The following is a 15,532-nucleotide window of genomic DNA, read 5'->3' on the forward strand; positions in this document are numbered from 1 at the left end:
TCATTTAGGCAGTTGGATGGTAATAGTGGACTACTGTAGTTGAAGCCTTTTCTAAATAACTGCCTCACATTCTGATTTATTTTATTGTAAGCTATTCTGGTTACTCAATATAGATAAGTTCTATTGATTTCACTAGTCTATCAACATGGCAGCCAATTGTTATAGCTCTAATAGAAAAAAAATATATATATATAAAAAAAGAGAACCTTCATGAAGGTTTCTATTCTGCCAGAAAACAAGGACAGTTCTTTAGATTAATAATTCTGAAGCATCACAGCAAAGTACAACTTTGCCCATTTGATATTGTACCTCAATATGAGCTAGGGTGAAATCATCTGACATTGTTACTTTGAAAAAGGGTAACATGCCTATGTTCACAAATCGTTATTAGACACCGTGCAAAATAAATTGGTCTACACAACATACAAACCAGACAAATTGCAAAACAAAAAATTAAAAAAAAAAACAACTCAAAAACATATTTCACTGAACGTTGCAACTTATCTAATAAATTACACACACACTATATATATATATATATATATATATATATATATATATATATATATATATATATATAATTAGACACACACATATAAATCCAGCATTCATTACAAAACTACATGAAACCCATTGGCACACACGCAAATCAAGAATTGCAATCATTTTTTTGATCTTTACTGTAGTTGTATTTTGTCAGAGCCAGCACTGGTCTCTCCAGGGTTCCGATGCAGAAGGCAACACGATCAGTGACGCTACGTCCTCAACACACTCCAGTCTATTCAAGATTAAGAAGTTAGCCTATTGCCTCTCCTATAATTTCCTGGGCGATCAAAAAAGTAATCTGAGGAACTACCTGCTTAATATACTTTTCTTAGAGAGAATGGTTAACTCAAAAAAAATAAATTATCTGCAACAATTATTTGGCATCAGACTAGATAAGCCCTGAGAAAGCGTTATTTCGCATGTTTCTCTCTACTATGCACCCTGCATTTACTGTAGAGTTTTGGTACGTATTTTGTGGTTGCATAATACATTCTTTAGGATTGTACTGATAAACTATTGTGTATGTCATAGGCATACCCAGTTAATATTGGCAAGCAAGACTGTTTACATTTTCTTATGAGGCTTGCTTCAAACTGCATACAGCAATATCAAAAGCACTAACACCATGACATGTTCATACTAAAATAGCAAAACAGAAATAAATAAATGTACAGAGAAATCATGTGGTTGCAAATGTGTATAATTGAGATGTAATCATAAAATAGACCTGTAAGTTTTCCTTCTCTGCTTTCAGAATAGATTTGCCCAAAGCCAGAATAAATATGAAAAATAAAATGTACCAGAAATCAATTAGAAAACAAACCATTTTCTGGAGTGGCCAACACTTGAAGCCAGGTCTTATTACATGCACAAAAAAAATAAATAATAATAATAAAAAGACCGCTGCCTTGAGGTAAACTGAGAAACTTGTTGGGAGAGGGGGCAGATACCACTTTACCATCCAGAATATACATATTGGTATTAGAATCATATGCATATCCCCAATGCAAATATAACCCAATAGCTACAGATTTCTTTACTTGGACTAGTGCGTTGTAGGTATGAAGAGCTAGATAAGACACAGAACAAGTTGCACTGGTGCACAGCTATCCCACAAATTTACAATTCTTAGAAGTACTAAAACTACAAAAGCCTTTGCTGAATGAAGAAAATACTATTTACACAGCAAGGCCTATATATATATATATATATATATATATATATATATATATATATATATATATATATATATATATATATATATATATATATATATCATTTCTTTTTTTTAAGATAAGTCTTTACACTATGTACACTATCCTTCATTGTGGCCTTTACGGTGGTTTAGTTGGTGTGAGCAAGGCGGGAGTCAGAGCCGATGAAGTTGAGCATTGTCGTTACCAGCTCAGGGAGGTCGTAATCGTGTTTCCAGCCCCAGTCATTGCGCGCATTGCTGTCATCAAAGTTCATCGGCCAGCTGTCCGCTAGAGGGGGAGGATCAAAATTACAAGTTTATAATTTGTATAAAAGAAACACATTGAGGAAGCAAGTCCATTTTCCATCTTGATAACTGGCTTTCACTTCATAATAGTGATGCTCTGATTTGGTTTGTTAAATGTTCTGTATCAACTTAATACCAACATCTTTCCCCCCCCCCTTTTAAATATTTATATCTATATAAAAATGTGCAGAGGTATGACACTCAGTTAAAAGAAAGCTCTCAGTTTTCATGTGTTTCTCTCAGGAAATCTGTTACCATTTCAGATCTTTCCACCCTCGCATACTCTGCACTCTTCTGACCTTGGTATACTTCAAGTCCCTATGCTTAAAGGCTGCCACACAACAGACGCTATGAGATTTTTCATTGGGCGACAAGATACTTTTCGCAGCGACATGACCACGACTGGAAAAACTGCCAGATGATTAAAACTATAAAAAACTGCTATTGACGAAACTATGATCAAGACAGGTACATATGGCAATAAATCATACATACCAGGCTTATCCAGTGCCTTCAAAATGGACTCCTGTACATTACCTTTCAAATCTCTATCTTTATAATTGTGATGATCTTTGTCATAAAACTCTTTCCATGGAAAGTATTCTCCCCCCTACCCCCGTCACTCTGTTGGACCACATACATTGAAGCTGTTCTCTGATCAGTCAATTTCATAGTTGTTGACAAATTGCAAAAAAACAGGACTCAATTCTATTTATTTTGAGTCGCCCCCGTGTGACTTGTGGTGTGAAAGACACTCAAAAAGTATAGGTTCTATTCATTTTGTCGCATCACATCTGGTGTGTAGCAGCCTTAATAGTTGCACACAAGGCAATGGGGTTTTTAGCCAATGTGCATCAAGTCTCTGGAATTCCATGCCAACTGAGGAATTCATTTAAGGTTTATTTATGTATTTATTTATTTATCTACCAAAGACAACGCAGCTGTTTGCCTGAAATGAACTACACCCACTGTTGCATTCTGGATAAAAATAATAACTTGACGTTTTGCAGTTTATTTTTTATTTTTATATATATATATTTTTAATATCTGAATATTATTATTTCTTACCAATGGCCTGTCTGATGTGGTCGATGTTGTAGGTGATCTGGAAGTCTGGTATCTGCTTCTTGAGCTCAGCAGCCAGCTCCTCAGGCGAGAAGCTCATGGCGTTGATGTTGTAGGTGCGCATGCTGAGCTGCTCCGTCGGGGCCTCCATCACCTCCAGCGTGGCTCGCAGGCAGTCGTCAATGTACATCATGGGCAGGCGTGTGCCTGGCTTCAGGTTGCACTCAAACTTCCCATTCTTGCTGGCATCATGGAAGATGGCCACGGCATAGTCTAATAAGGAAAGACAGCAATCCATACATGAATGGGGGGTGGGGTCTCTGGTAAAGGTTTTATCCACATCTTATCATACATTTTCAAATGCATTCTGACCTATTACTGCTTTGGCAAAAACATAACTTTCTTCATGAGACTTAATCATATCTGTGAATATACTGCCTAGAACAGTTAGTTTCAGTTTTGGTTGAAAGCTCTACAGTTTTTGCAGCCTGGGAAACTGCAACACAGGTTGATAAATTATGATTTGTGAAGTGTCCTTTACCAATTCAAAGTACTATTTTACAAGGTTACCCAGTTAAGCCTGGAACAGCAATAGTCTAATTTATAGGCTCCCTTTGGCTTTAGGTTTCCCCTCAGTTTTAAATTTCAAGTGTTCAGCAGCTACAAATGTCTCCATATAAACCCCCCATAGGGCTCCAAAAAGTCCTGTCCCTTTAACCCTGTAGGGAATACCACGCAAACTGCCATTTACTAACAGATGGACCCCAGGAGGGGGGGGATGGGATGGGGGACACCTGGTTACACACCTGTAACAGCTAGGAGTTTTAGTATAGCTATGAATCCTCCAATATAATGAAAAGGTGGTTTCGATTTGCCCAGCTACCTTTCCCAATTCATGGCAGAAGATGAGACCTACCAGTTGTGCCGCCACCTGGCTGGGAGTCAGCAGAGATGATGCCAGGGTACCTCAAACAACGGAAATCCAGGCCGTACCTGTGGTGGTAGTACTGCCAAAGAAATTAAAGTTATTGTCTGGCTTCTTATCCCTACTTTAGAGAAATGCCGCCGCCGCCCCCCCCCCACCAAATTTCTGGTGCAGCTAAACCATTTCCTGAATTCTTTGGATGCATTAGATCTCCAAAAAGGAAATCCATTAAGCAGCCCTTACCTCTCCCATGAGCTCGGCGTGCACCTTGGAGACACCATAGATCGTGCGCGGCCGCTGTACACACAGGTCAGGAGTGGGGTCTCGTGGGGAGGTGGGGCCGAATGCTCCAATGGTGCTGGGGACGAACAGACGCAGTCCGTGTTCAGCGGCAATATCCAGAATATTGTGTAAACCTTAAAAAAAAAAAAAAAAGGGTGAATTAGTTAATCCCTGTAAGGCTGGTTGTATCTATAGAGCTGCTTAACAGCAAAGTGAGGATTTATTGGAGCCTACTCACCAGTGATGTTGACTTCCCGGGCCAGCTGTACATTCGCTTCTCCAACAGCACTCAAAACGGCGCTGTAGTGAACCAGCCAGGTGATGCGGTTGTTCACCACAATCTCACGCAGGTTCTTATAGTCCAAGATGTCAGAGTAGATAAAAGGTCCTGTAAAAGGTGGTGAGGGGGGTGATATATTAAGAAAGCACTTCAGTGCCTGCGTCTGGAGAGCTTGTAACAGAATTCAGTTGTAGAGGAACTGGGATTAACCCTAGGACCTCACACCTTCTTACATTACTTTAACTCTGAACTGTGTATATTTAGGGTCAAATTGAGGCATTTTTTTTTTGCACCAAGCCCCCTGTTCAGAGAAAAGAGATGGAACCACTTAAAAGTAAGCACACTGTAGACAGCTGTCTGTGAAGGAATACTTACCACTGTGGAAGACATGGCTAGGTGGCTTCCTGATGTCTGACAGAATTACATTGTTGTTGCCAAAACGTTTTCTGTGGAAAGAAAGTAATTTAATGAAACTTTTTAAAGATGAAAAATCAACCCCTATAAAATTGTACTTGGTACTAATACTAATATATATATATATATATATATATATATATATATATATATATATATATATATATATATATATCTGTACGTTTCATAAGTCATCTTCCTGAATAGAATTGTGTTTTAGATATCCACATTAAATACCTTTACAAAAGTGTAATATGTAAACACACCGCATTTGGAAGGATATTCGAATTAACCAGCTACAGCACATTCAGTGTTGTTGTTAAACAAAGTGTCTAAAAAGCCCTTACCTCAGAATCTTAGCAAGCCCCACCCCAAGTTGCCCGAGACCACCTGTAAAACACAAGAGTAGAAACACCAGTCTGAAATATGCTTACACAAGTAACACTGTGTGCATCAGAGGCAAATCAATACTGCTGCAGTACATGGACAGTGAGATATGCTTACACAGGTAACAGACTGTGCATCACAGTGACACAGCTCCAGACTGCTATAGCAGTTCAACCATACTGGAACTCACATGTGACTATGTAAACTTTCTTTTTCAGTTTAAATTGTGAAATCTTCTGGATTTACAAAGGAGTACTGTATAATAAAACGCTTTAGGAAAATACATGTTGCTGTTTATGCTGTGTGTATAGGTTAAAATGTGGCAGTAAAACTGATCATGTCTGCTGGACACCACCTGCAGTTCATATTCTGTAGTCCAAATGAACATGTTACCTGTGATTAAAACTTTGGGATGATCAGTCTCAGAGAAGGAAACGGAGTGGAAACTGGCATCCGATGTGACCTGGCGTGGAGAGATGCTGATCGTCCGGACAGCAATTGCTGTGGTCCGATGCCTGCATCCTGGGGTTAGAAGTGCCTGCTTGGCAGCTTTAGTCAGAGCCCTTATAACTGGCATTTTCTCTTACCTGCATTCAAAAGAGAGGTATACACATATTCAACTGGGGTTCCAAGAGGCACTGTTTTGATTAACTAGAACAGAATACTCTAAACAAGTATGGCACTCAGATTATTGAAAATAATGAAATGAGGATAGGTTGGTTTATGTAGTATAAAACAGTGCCCTATTCATTTTCTAAAGCTGTAAAGCACACAAGCAGCTATGAGTCACAACCTCCCATAATCCACACTGCAACCATCTTTGATCCATAAATAGATCCCAGAACTGGAGCCCCAAATTCCGCTTAGGGGTTTGTTTACTGCTATTAAATTACAAAGTCGAGAATTTAGATCACTGTTGACTAGAGTGTTGTGGGATGGCAAGAATTGGAATTCACTGCAAGTATTGAAACTAGTCAGCAGATACAAATTTTCATGCTGCAGTATAATAAAAAAAAAGTACACATGAGCAAAAATAGCCCAGTTTCTCTGGAGAGGCAGAGATACACTTGTTTAAAACACCCCCTTCCCTCTTGTGTGCCAAATAAATAGCTCTCTGTCTAAGTGGCAGTTACCAGTTACTCTCAGACATGGTAATTGGTAGTTTTGGCCAACTCTATCCCTCCTCAGAACACTACTTTATAGACCTAGACAAGACTGAGTTAGATAAGGGAAACTGGCTTTTGATGACAAACATGACTGTCTGGTTTTAAAGTTATAGTTAAAGCTTTAAAAATAAAAGAAAAAAGAAAAACCCAACACACACACCAACCAACTGAACAGTACACTGAAAAATAAAGAACTACCAAAAGGGTTTAATCAGAGAACTAAAGTATTATTCTACTCATTAAAAGCATTTTGCTTTACACAAGTATCTACAGCTAACTAACCATGTTTTACAACTTTCCGTTTAAATATAACACTCTGAAATACTAATGCACATCATGGCCATAGTATAGTAAAAGTGAATGTAGTTTATCCAATATGGCATGCCTCGCGACATCTTATACTGCAGTAACACTAGGCTTAAGGGGTGAAAAAATACGTTCAAGATTGCGGATGTAAAATAAAAACCCGACCCTTCCAAATATAAAAAATAAAACAGCACAAACAAGACAAAAGATACACCGATCTCTCCTACCTTACAGTCAAATGCGCTGCACTTGAAAGATTGGAAGGGAGTAACGTGGGTTAATTTATAAGCCACTGCCTTCGATTCTACCCAATCAGTGGAGAAGGGGAGGAGGACAGCGCGTGCAGCCCTGCCCCTCACCCTCGCGTACCCGGTGCCAGTGATGCTAGGGGTCCAGAGTCGCATTTCGAAAGGTGGGCTTAATTCCAAAATTCCTCAAAACACAAGGATTTAGGACTATCTAAAATTTGGGAGGTCGTCAACATAAAAGAAGTATCTTTGTAAGAGGTGCTCTTTGTTAAACGTTCTGTTTGAGACCACGTCTGACACTCCAGACGGAATGGCTGGCTGTGTGACGAAGTCTTCTCTTCACCCCGTTTACACCTGCAAGCTAATAATAAAATGCCGTTTTTGACACACGCTCTGACGAATGAAACAACTTTTGTTGCACGCCCCATCCAAGACGTTGGCGTTCACAGTATATCAAGTAAAACACACGGCTGTAAAATGTGGCAAAAATGCCACACCATTTTTGGACACTGCATAGTTAGGCAATGCATTAAAAAAAAAAAAAAAAAAAAAAAAAAATTAGAATACAGCACCAGAAAAAAAAACAAACAAAAAAAAAAACACGACAGATCACTGTGACTCAACATAAAGATCGCGTGAAGTGACTTGGGTAGATCAATCGTTTGACTAGTAATTTACTTCTGTACTACTGTGGGGGGAGGGGAAGATAAATAGAAACCGTAATAAACTCTCTTGTATATACCTTCATCGTAGCATACACACTAATACGTTGCCATTAAAACCCTTTCGCATAGGAGGGATGTCTTTAAATTGCATATCTTGATTTACCACAAGGATTATTATTATTATTATTATTATTATTATTATTATTATTATTATTATTATTATGCTTGATTCGCCATAGATGGTCTTGGATAAAAGTATTTCAACATTTAAAGCAAAACATATTTGTATGTATTACAATTTATTTGTGCAGCTGGGACCTGGTGTGTTCACTGGAACGCTTATCTGTAAACCTGAAATCTGCCAGCGTATTAAAAAAAATATATCGAGTCATACATATGCCAACCTAACAAAGCTGACACAATTTAACCTTTTTCTTGTCTCTTAAAGGTTTGTAATTTGCTTAGGTAAACTAACGAATAGAATTATCATTTTGAGATATAACTGGAAAGCATCTTGTGGTAAAATGAGGAAAGCACGATTGAAATTCCACAATGCACAGGCCTCGGGTAAAATTACTTATTTATTCACGCTCTCTTACACGTTGCTTTGCCGGAAATAAAACGCATTTCACATACCACCATAGCCGTTATTTAAACGTGTTGGAAAAGGTTTCGAAACGACCATGGCTTACTGGCGCCTTACAAGGTGAGGGAAAGTAATAATGTTGATTAGAAAGCAGTACATGTCAGACTGAAAATAAGAAATACGAGATTCCCTTGGTAGCCCGCAGTTTAGCGAACCCATCTCATTATTTAATATTTAAATTATAAACCGCTAGGGGAAGCGGCGGTAACTGCAGGAGAAGGTGTGGCGCGGTGCATGGGCAAGTCAGTCATTATTTCATGCGCTAGTCAGAGGAAACCCACCCCAGTTTAAAAGTATTACAACAGTCCAAACATTCCTCGGCTTTATTCCAAATCACTGTTTGGTTTTGCCTACAGTCTGATTTGATGTAAATTACTTTAGTTCTAAAGCCTGTCGACTATACGGAAAACCGCACCCACGACAGAATTGACAGATTTAATTTCCTGGTACTCGTTTTCAGACCTTAAAATACGTGTCATCAGTCGACATCCACCGGATAAAAGAAGTCAGCAATGTACAAGGAAATGTATACATTTATACATTGATTTCTACTATTCTATTTAGCTTGAATCCCCCCAAAACGAACACAGCCAGCGAACCTACTCATGTCGCCCAACGTATTTCAAACAATAGTTCCTATTTTAATCTGTATGAATTTAATTAGAATAATTTAAACAGTAAAGTAGTGTTATTATTTTGTTTTTAAATGTTTGCGTCACAATCAAATTGCTATGCTAAGGAAAGTCACAATTAATATATTAACTGAATAGCTTTACTATATAAAAATGATATAATACTGATCGCTCTCAATTTCCCTTATTCAACAAATAATTATAACTATAGATAATGTACGTGTTTAACGAAAGAATGCAGCTCCAAAAAGAGGGCTACTTACCAAACGAGTCAATCGAAGCGTGTATAAATACAAAATAAATGAATAGGCTCGATTCCCTTTTCCTTGAATGCTATATACTGTAACTGACAGTATGTCTTATTCCAGCAACCACGTGTGTTAATTTCAGCTCACTCTTGCATCAGCCTACAGAAAACCCGTTATATACCCAGAACCAGCTGGTTACAGGAGACGCCGGCGTCGGTCCTGACTGGCTGATTCTCGGAGGTGTGCCTGTCCCGCCCTCTCTATGCCTCATCCGTTTACAATGATGTCACAGGTATCTAGACTGGAACACACGTAGCCTCTTGAAAGGTGCCAGAAACATGCGTAAACAGATAACAGTTCAAGCTACAATAAGAAAGCCGGTGAACAATAACCAATACAAGCACCATTGATTTCAGTACGGTAGTACGTTTAAGCTGCTAGTTTAAAAACGCATAATGTATGAAGAAACTATGGAACCGTGAATTCCAGTACGAACTCTGACAGGCTTTGCCTGAAGGCGAGTGCTTAGTATACACAGAAACGGACAATCTCTTTCTTTAATATTTATATGTCTTATTTGACTACACTGTGGGCCAGCGTCGTAATCAGAGCTGACATTCAAGCAGACTGCTTGTTATTGACTATTTAACCTCCAAATCAATGTTACACGGCAAACCAACAGACAATAAAGGAGTCATTTGTACTTTACCAGAATTTTTACACGAGCATCAGCATTGATGATGCAAAAAAAACAATCGAGGACCCGACATCGGTGTTCTCATAGCTAGTTACGGCCATAAACGTCAAAGCAAACGCATGCAAACACACTTCCAAACATGCAAAACACACACTGCAGGCAAGGCAAATTCGCGCACACAAACGCAGCACACGCATTCAGTGACAAACAAACACGCTGTGCTTTAGTCACTAAAAGTACCCTATCATTGGCTAATCAGTAAATAATTTTTTTTTTTTTTAAAAAATAGAAAACTGCTGGTACTGGTCAGATATAATACAATATCTTATTTTAATTTACAATGAACAGCACTGCGTTATGGTTAGGCCATCAGTTGTATAAAAAAAAAAAATCACTCATGAATAGCTGGTTAAAAAAATATAACTGTGGTATTTACAAAGCAAGAGATTGGAACGCTGATATCCAGGTACAACAGAACGTTTTGTTTTCTTGCAAGAATAGAACTCTGCTGGACACTGATTGGCTGACACGCGGTGCACATCCCACCTTTCGCCCCTGCACAAACCAGAAACATTTTGAACTCTGATGAGCTGTATTGCAAATTTGAACCCTCTGACACCGTCAGGAATGGCTATACGTTCATGTCTAACTACATGGATATTTTATTTATTTATATTTTCTTAAATAATAAAAGCAGACACACAAACGCTTCTTTATTCCTTGCTTGGTTAATACACATTTCAGATAAATAAATGTGTATTAACCAAGGCTGATATTCTCACAAGTCCCTTTTTGTTTTCCAGACTTCCAAATCGCTTTGCCTCATGCAAAGCGATTTGGAAGTCTGGAAAACAAAAAGGGACTTGTGAGAATATCAGCCTTGGTTAATACACAATCTTGGTTAATAGAACAATTTCATTTTTCGGGGTATGAAGTTACCTCTTGTGACGTTACGCGCTTTCCGTGTTTACTGTCTATACCGGTAGTGGTGCAACGTTTACCTTTATTATCGACATGGAGTTTAAAATAGCATTTCTTTCATCCTATTAGCTTTCAAAACAGCTATACTGAGAATCTTTTGGTTCTCCACTGGTTTTGTTTACCTTATATCAGGATATAACAATAACAACAATAACACATGAAAAGGTAACAGGAGGCACAACCTCAGCACTGAACCCATCATCTTCAACAGAAGAAAAGGGAGATCAGGGATGTTATTGTTTGTGCTACTAAAATGTATTTTAATTTGGTTAGCTGTGGTACCAGTCTCTTCTTCACAGAACTGTAAGTGAAAGTACTCAGGCTGCCTACCAGCCACATGAGGGCTAATTTAAACAATGTTTAAAAATAATCTATATGTTCACATGACTTCTGGCAAGTGACAGCATGAATAAAAGCTAAAAATATACCCATATAAATAAACCAATATAACCCTCCAACCCTTACGAAAGTACTGTCAAGCCAGTGCTTTCCGGAAATGTGCTGCTGCTACAGGAAACAGCAAATAGCAGTTTTGCAATAGTGGAATAAAAAAAAAAAAAAAAAAAATGGTGCATTTTGGAAGCCCTATTAAGCAATAACCTAAAAAAAAAAAAAAATAAGACTAAAGATTCTGAACTTTTTCTTAGAGCTCTAACTCCCACAAGCCACTGCAACTCTTCCACATTTTGGTGGCATTTTCTTTTCCCTGAGCGAGCTCACTTAACAGAAGCAAGCAGAGCTTGCTACATCTTGCTATACTTGGTCATGTGTGTTCTATGGCAGTAAACTGCGTTGTTTTTGCACTTTTTTACACCAATAAATACTATTAACAATTAAACTATATATTTCTTTTTGTAAAATATCTTTGGGACTAACACATTGAATGTATTTGTTTTATTTTTTCTGTGTCAACATCTAACTGGTACGTGAAAGGGACAGCTCAACTTAATGTTTTAATAACTTTCTAAGTCTTTGTAAACTTTTCTCACTTCAACATTCTGGCACATTTTGCATTTTGGCACAGACATGACACAGTCCTTAAAAATAAGACACACTTCTTAGATTTAAAGACCATGTTAGGGACTAATGCAATGAGTATTGTCACTCTTAAGTGCAGCCAGGCCAGCAATAAGGAGGCTTACAGGGAATCACACAATCAGTACGTTTACATGCAGCTTAATATTCCATTGTTAACACTCCATATTGAGAAAACGTATTCCACCGATATGAGCAGCATATTCACAATATAAGCCATAAGCCAGGTAGGTAACTAGGTACCAGTCAGGAGGGCAAAGCGTAACTAGTTCCTGTTTGTTCCTCTTCTCAAATTTAGTCCATTCAGGGGGTCTTGGTCTCAGTTCAGCTCCTACATGGCACAAGGCAACCCCAGCTCAACAGAGGAAGCTGGTAGTCAATGAGGCGCAAAAGCAGGAGGAGAGGATCAGTTGTGTAAAGGCCATTTCCCAGGCCAAGCAGGGAGAATGGATGAGATGGGAGAGTGTGGAACAACGCAAGATCGGCTGGCAAGACCTATGGACAGTGGAACAGAGCAGGATCAGTTTCCTCATCAGATCAACATATGATGTTCTCCCATCACCACAGAACCTAAACCTCTGGGTGGGTGAGGATCCCTCATGTCCTTTGTGTTCAGCACCTGCAACATTAAGGCACATTTTGACAGGATGTAAGGTGGGTCTTAGCCAAGGACAGTTTACTTGGCGCCATGACCAGGTGCTGCTATGTTTGGCCTTAGCATTGGAAGACAAGCGTAACCTGACCAATAAGTTGGTTCCATCAAAACATTACACACAAAAGATAATATTCCTTCATCCAGAAGAGCAAACACCAAGAAAATGTATTAAAACCAGGCCTCACCCAGGACAACTGGAAGCTGCTAGAGACTGGAAGATGCTGGCAGATGTTGGTCAACGGCTTATTTTTCCACCTGAGATTGCCACCACTAACCTTTGACCTTGTGGTCTGGAGCAGCATGCCTTGTTCATCTGGTAGAGTTAACAGTGCCATGGAAGGATGCTGTGGATGAGGCGTATGAGAGGAAAAAACTTCGGTATGCTCAACTAGCTTCTGAAGCGGAACAGCGAGGGTGGAGAGTCCGAGTTTACCCAGTGGAGGTTGGTTGTCAAGGATTTGTGGCACACTCTACAAACCTGTTTCTCAGAGATGTTGGGTTCAGTAGCCAAGAGTTGCGTCGCAGAGTGAGGAACTTATCTGAAGCAGCAGAAAGGAGAAGCAACTGGCTGTGGTTGAAACGGAAAGATTCTGGATGGGTATCTCAAGCACAATAGAAAGAAAGCAATGCTGATGTACGGGTAAGTAAGCTGGGCTGAGTTGAATGGGGGATGATGTTGGGATGCCAGAATCACTGTTGAGCCCTCTTGAGATGTAGTGGGCTAGTCGACGAAACACTAAGGACAGAAGGTGCCCACTTGAAGACGCCAGAGATGTAACCTATTTAGCTCAATCCAGATGGCTGTCATGCTGATCTGCTGGGGAGACCGCACTGGGTTGATCCCCGGAGCCAGCATTGCAGCTGTTGTGTGTGCTGATCCCTGGAGCCAACATTACACTACAGCCATCAACACCAGGCAGAAGGATATCTACATCAACAGATGGAAAGAAACGCAAATGGAGATGTAGATGGATCACATTAGTTTACTGTAAAGCTATGTCTTAGTTGGTGCTTATCTTGGCAAGAACTGTGTTCAAATCAGCATGAAGTTTTAACATCTACTCTCATGTAATGGAAATCATGATAGCATTTCTAAATGAGTAGCTTTATTAGGGAAAAAAAACTCCGCATTTCTATTGCAACAAAATAAATAGAACAATATCCACATATGGCACTGCAGTGATTCATCTAAACCATTAGGGTCAATGGTTGGCTTTGTTGAACCATGATAGAAAGATATACTATGCTATCTGTACACAGGAACTCTGTAGAAAGATGATGGGAGGGTATGATAGCACTATGTAACACAATTTTTGTTCCTGGGTAGTAAGTGTTATTTCCTAATTGCTTATGCCTCAAAAGTATAGAAAATGGCTATTATTCCCCACAAACTTTGCTTTTGTGACCAGGACAGTGATATTTCAAAATATCACTATTTCCAATGGGAAAACAGGCAAATGTGTGTCTTTTCATTCACATAAAGTCAGGAAAAAACAACATATGAATCCAAATTAACATGCATTTATACTAAAGTAATACAAAAATGACTACAAAAGATTTAGAAGTGAGTAGTTTTTTGAGATTTACGATTATACTGTAATTACAGTATAATCGTAAATCTCGAAAAACTACTCACTTCTAAATCTTTTGTAGTCATTTTTGTATTACTTTAATGTCTGTGTGTTTTTTTCTTTTTTGTTTTGTTTTTTCAACAAACAGAGTCTGAAAAGCTTGTTTGTAATGATGCCCTCCCCCCAAATATAATTATTAATAAACGTTATTAATAGACTCAAAATGTACTCAAATTTGGTTCTGGTTTTTCAATGTTACTAATGGCTACCGCTAAATATGCAATGTTTATACATACGCACACGCATATATGTAGTTGAATTACCATTATATATCGTGAGTAAACCATATTTACTCTATAGGTTATGTATTTAATCACACCCCAATCAATGTAATGTAATGCATTATTCAAATGCTTGGGCACAGTAGACTGTACAGATCAGTACTAAACACATTTCTAATAAGATAGTGAAAATCCTTTAAGCAAATAATGACCGTATAACTGGACATTTTGGCTGGTATTACATTTCCAGATTTGCTACCTTGGTAGATTTTGACTGTTTTTGCATTGGCATTTATCACTTAGCACGTTTTTTATTTCTACTTTTAATTTAAAAACATGTTTACTTAATGAAATATGTCTGCTAAAACAGTATCATTTACAGTAATTAGTTTACAGCATTTATCGTTCTTACATGGCCCTTCAACTTTAAGATCTCAGTAACTGGAAAGGATTACTAACTGCAGTATACTTTAACGATAGGCATTTGCTAACACTTGGTTTTAAAACTTAGCTCTGGTTCATTAACATAACACAGTGCAATGATCACAGTATGATGTAGTACATAAGAAAGTTTATAAACGAGAGGAGGCCATTTGGCCCATCTTGCTCGTTTGGTTGTTAGTAGCTTATTGATCCCAGAATCTCATCAAGCAACTTCTTGAATGATCCCAGGGTGTCAGCTTCAACAACATTACTGGGGAATTGGTTCCAGACTCACAATTCTCTGTGTAAAAAAGTGCCTCCTATTTTCTGTTCTGAATGCCCCTTTGTCTAATCTCCATTTGTGACCCCTGGTCCTTGTTTCTTTTTTCAGGTCGAAAAAGTCCCTTGGATCAACATCGTCAATACCTTTTAGAATTCTGAATGCTTGAATCAGGTCGCCACGTAGTCTTCTTTGTTAAAGACTAAATAGATTCAATTCTTTTAGTCGGTCTGCATATGACATGCCTTTTAAACCCGGAATAATTCTGGTCGCTCATCTTTGCACTCTTTCTACAGCA

General features: G+C 38.5%; 1 protein-coding gene across 1 annotated transcript; it reads right to left on the bottom strand.

The window, feature by feature from the left end:
* Positions 1–794: 794 nt before the first annotated feature.
* Positions 795–9,467, bottom strand: LOC121317425 (L-threonine 3-dehydrogenase, mitochondrial-like). Its single transcript, XM_041253345.1, has 9 exons — positions 9,327–9,467; positions 5,794–5,987; positions 5,361–5,403; positions 4,975–5,045; positions 4,558–4,707; positions 4,281–4,453; positions 4,029–4,119; positions 3,116–3,385; positions 795–2,030 (listed from the first exon to the last, which is right to left on the bottom strand). The coding sequence occupies exons 2-9, from the start codon at positions 5,975–5,977 to the stop codon at positions 1,891–1,893; spliced, it is 1,122 nt and encodes a 373-aa protein (XP_041109279.1). The 5' UTR covers positions 5,978–5,987; positions 9,327–9,467; the 3' UTR covers positions 795–1,890.
* Between the last annotated feature and the right edge of the window lie 6,065 nt (positions 9,468–15,532).

The sequence above is a fragment of the Polyodon spathula genome, chromosome 6, assembly GCF_017654505.1.
Source record: "Polyodon spathula isolate WHYD16114869_AA chromosome 6, ASM1765450v1, whole genome shotgun sequence".
Taxonomy (NCBI): Eukaryota; Metazoa; Chordata; class Actinopteri; order Acipenseriformes; family Polyodontidae; genus Polyodon; species Polyodon spathula.

Coding starts and splice junctions, on each gene's coding strand:
- LOC121317425 (XM_041253345.1), bottom strand. CDS start 5,977: ATGCCAGTTATAAGGGCTCTGACTAAAGCTGCCAAGCAGGCACTTCTA. Junction 4,708..4,974: donor TAGCCATGTCTTCCACAGTG/GTAAGTATTCCT, acceptor CACCTTTTACAG/GACCTTTTATCTACTCTGAC. Junction 2,031..3,115: donor CCACATCAGACAGGCCATTG/GTAAGAAATAAT, acceptor CTCCCCCTCTAG/CGGACAGCTGGCCGATGAAC.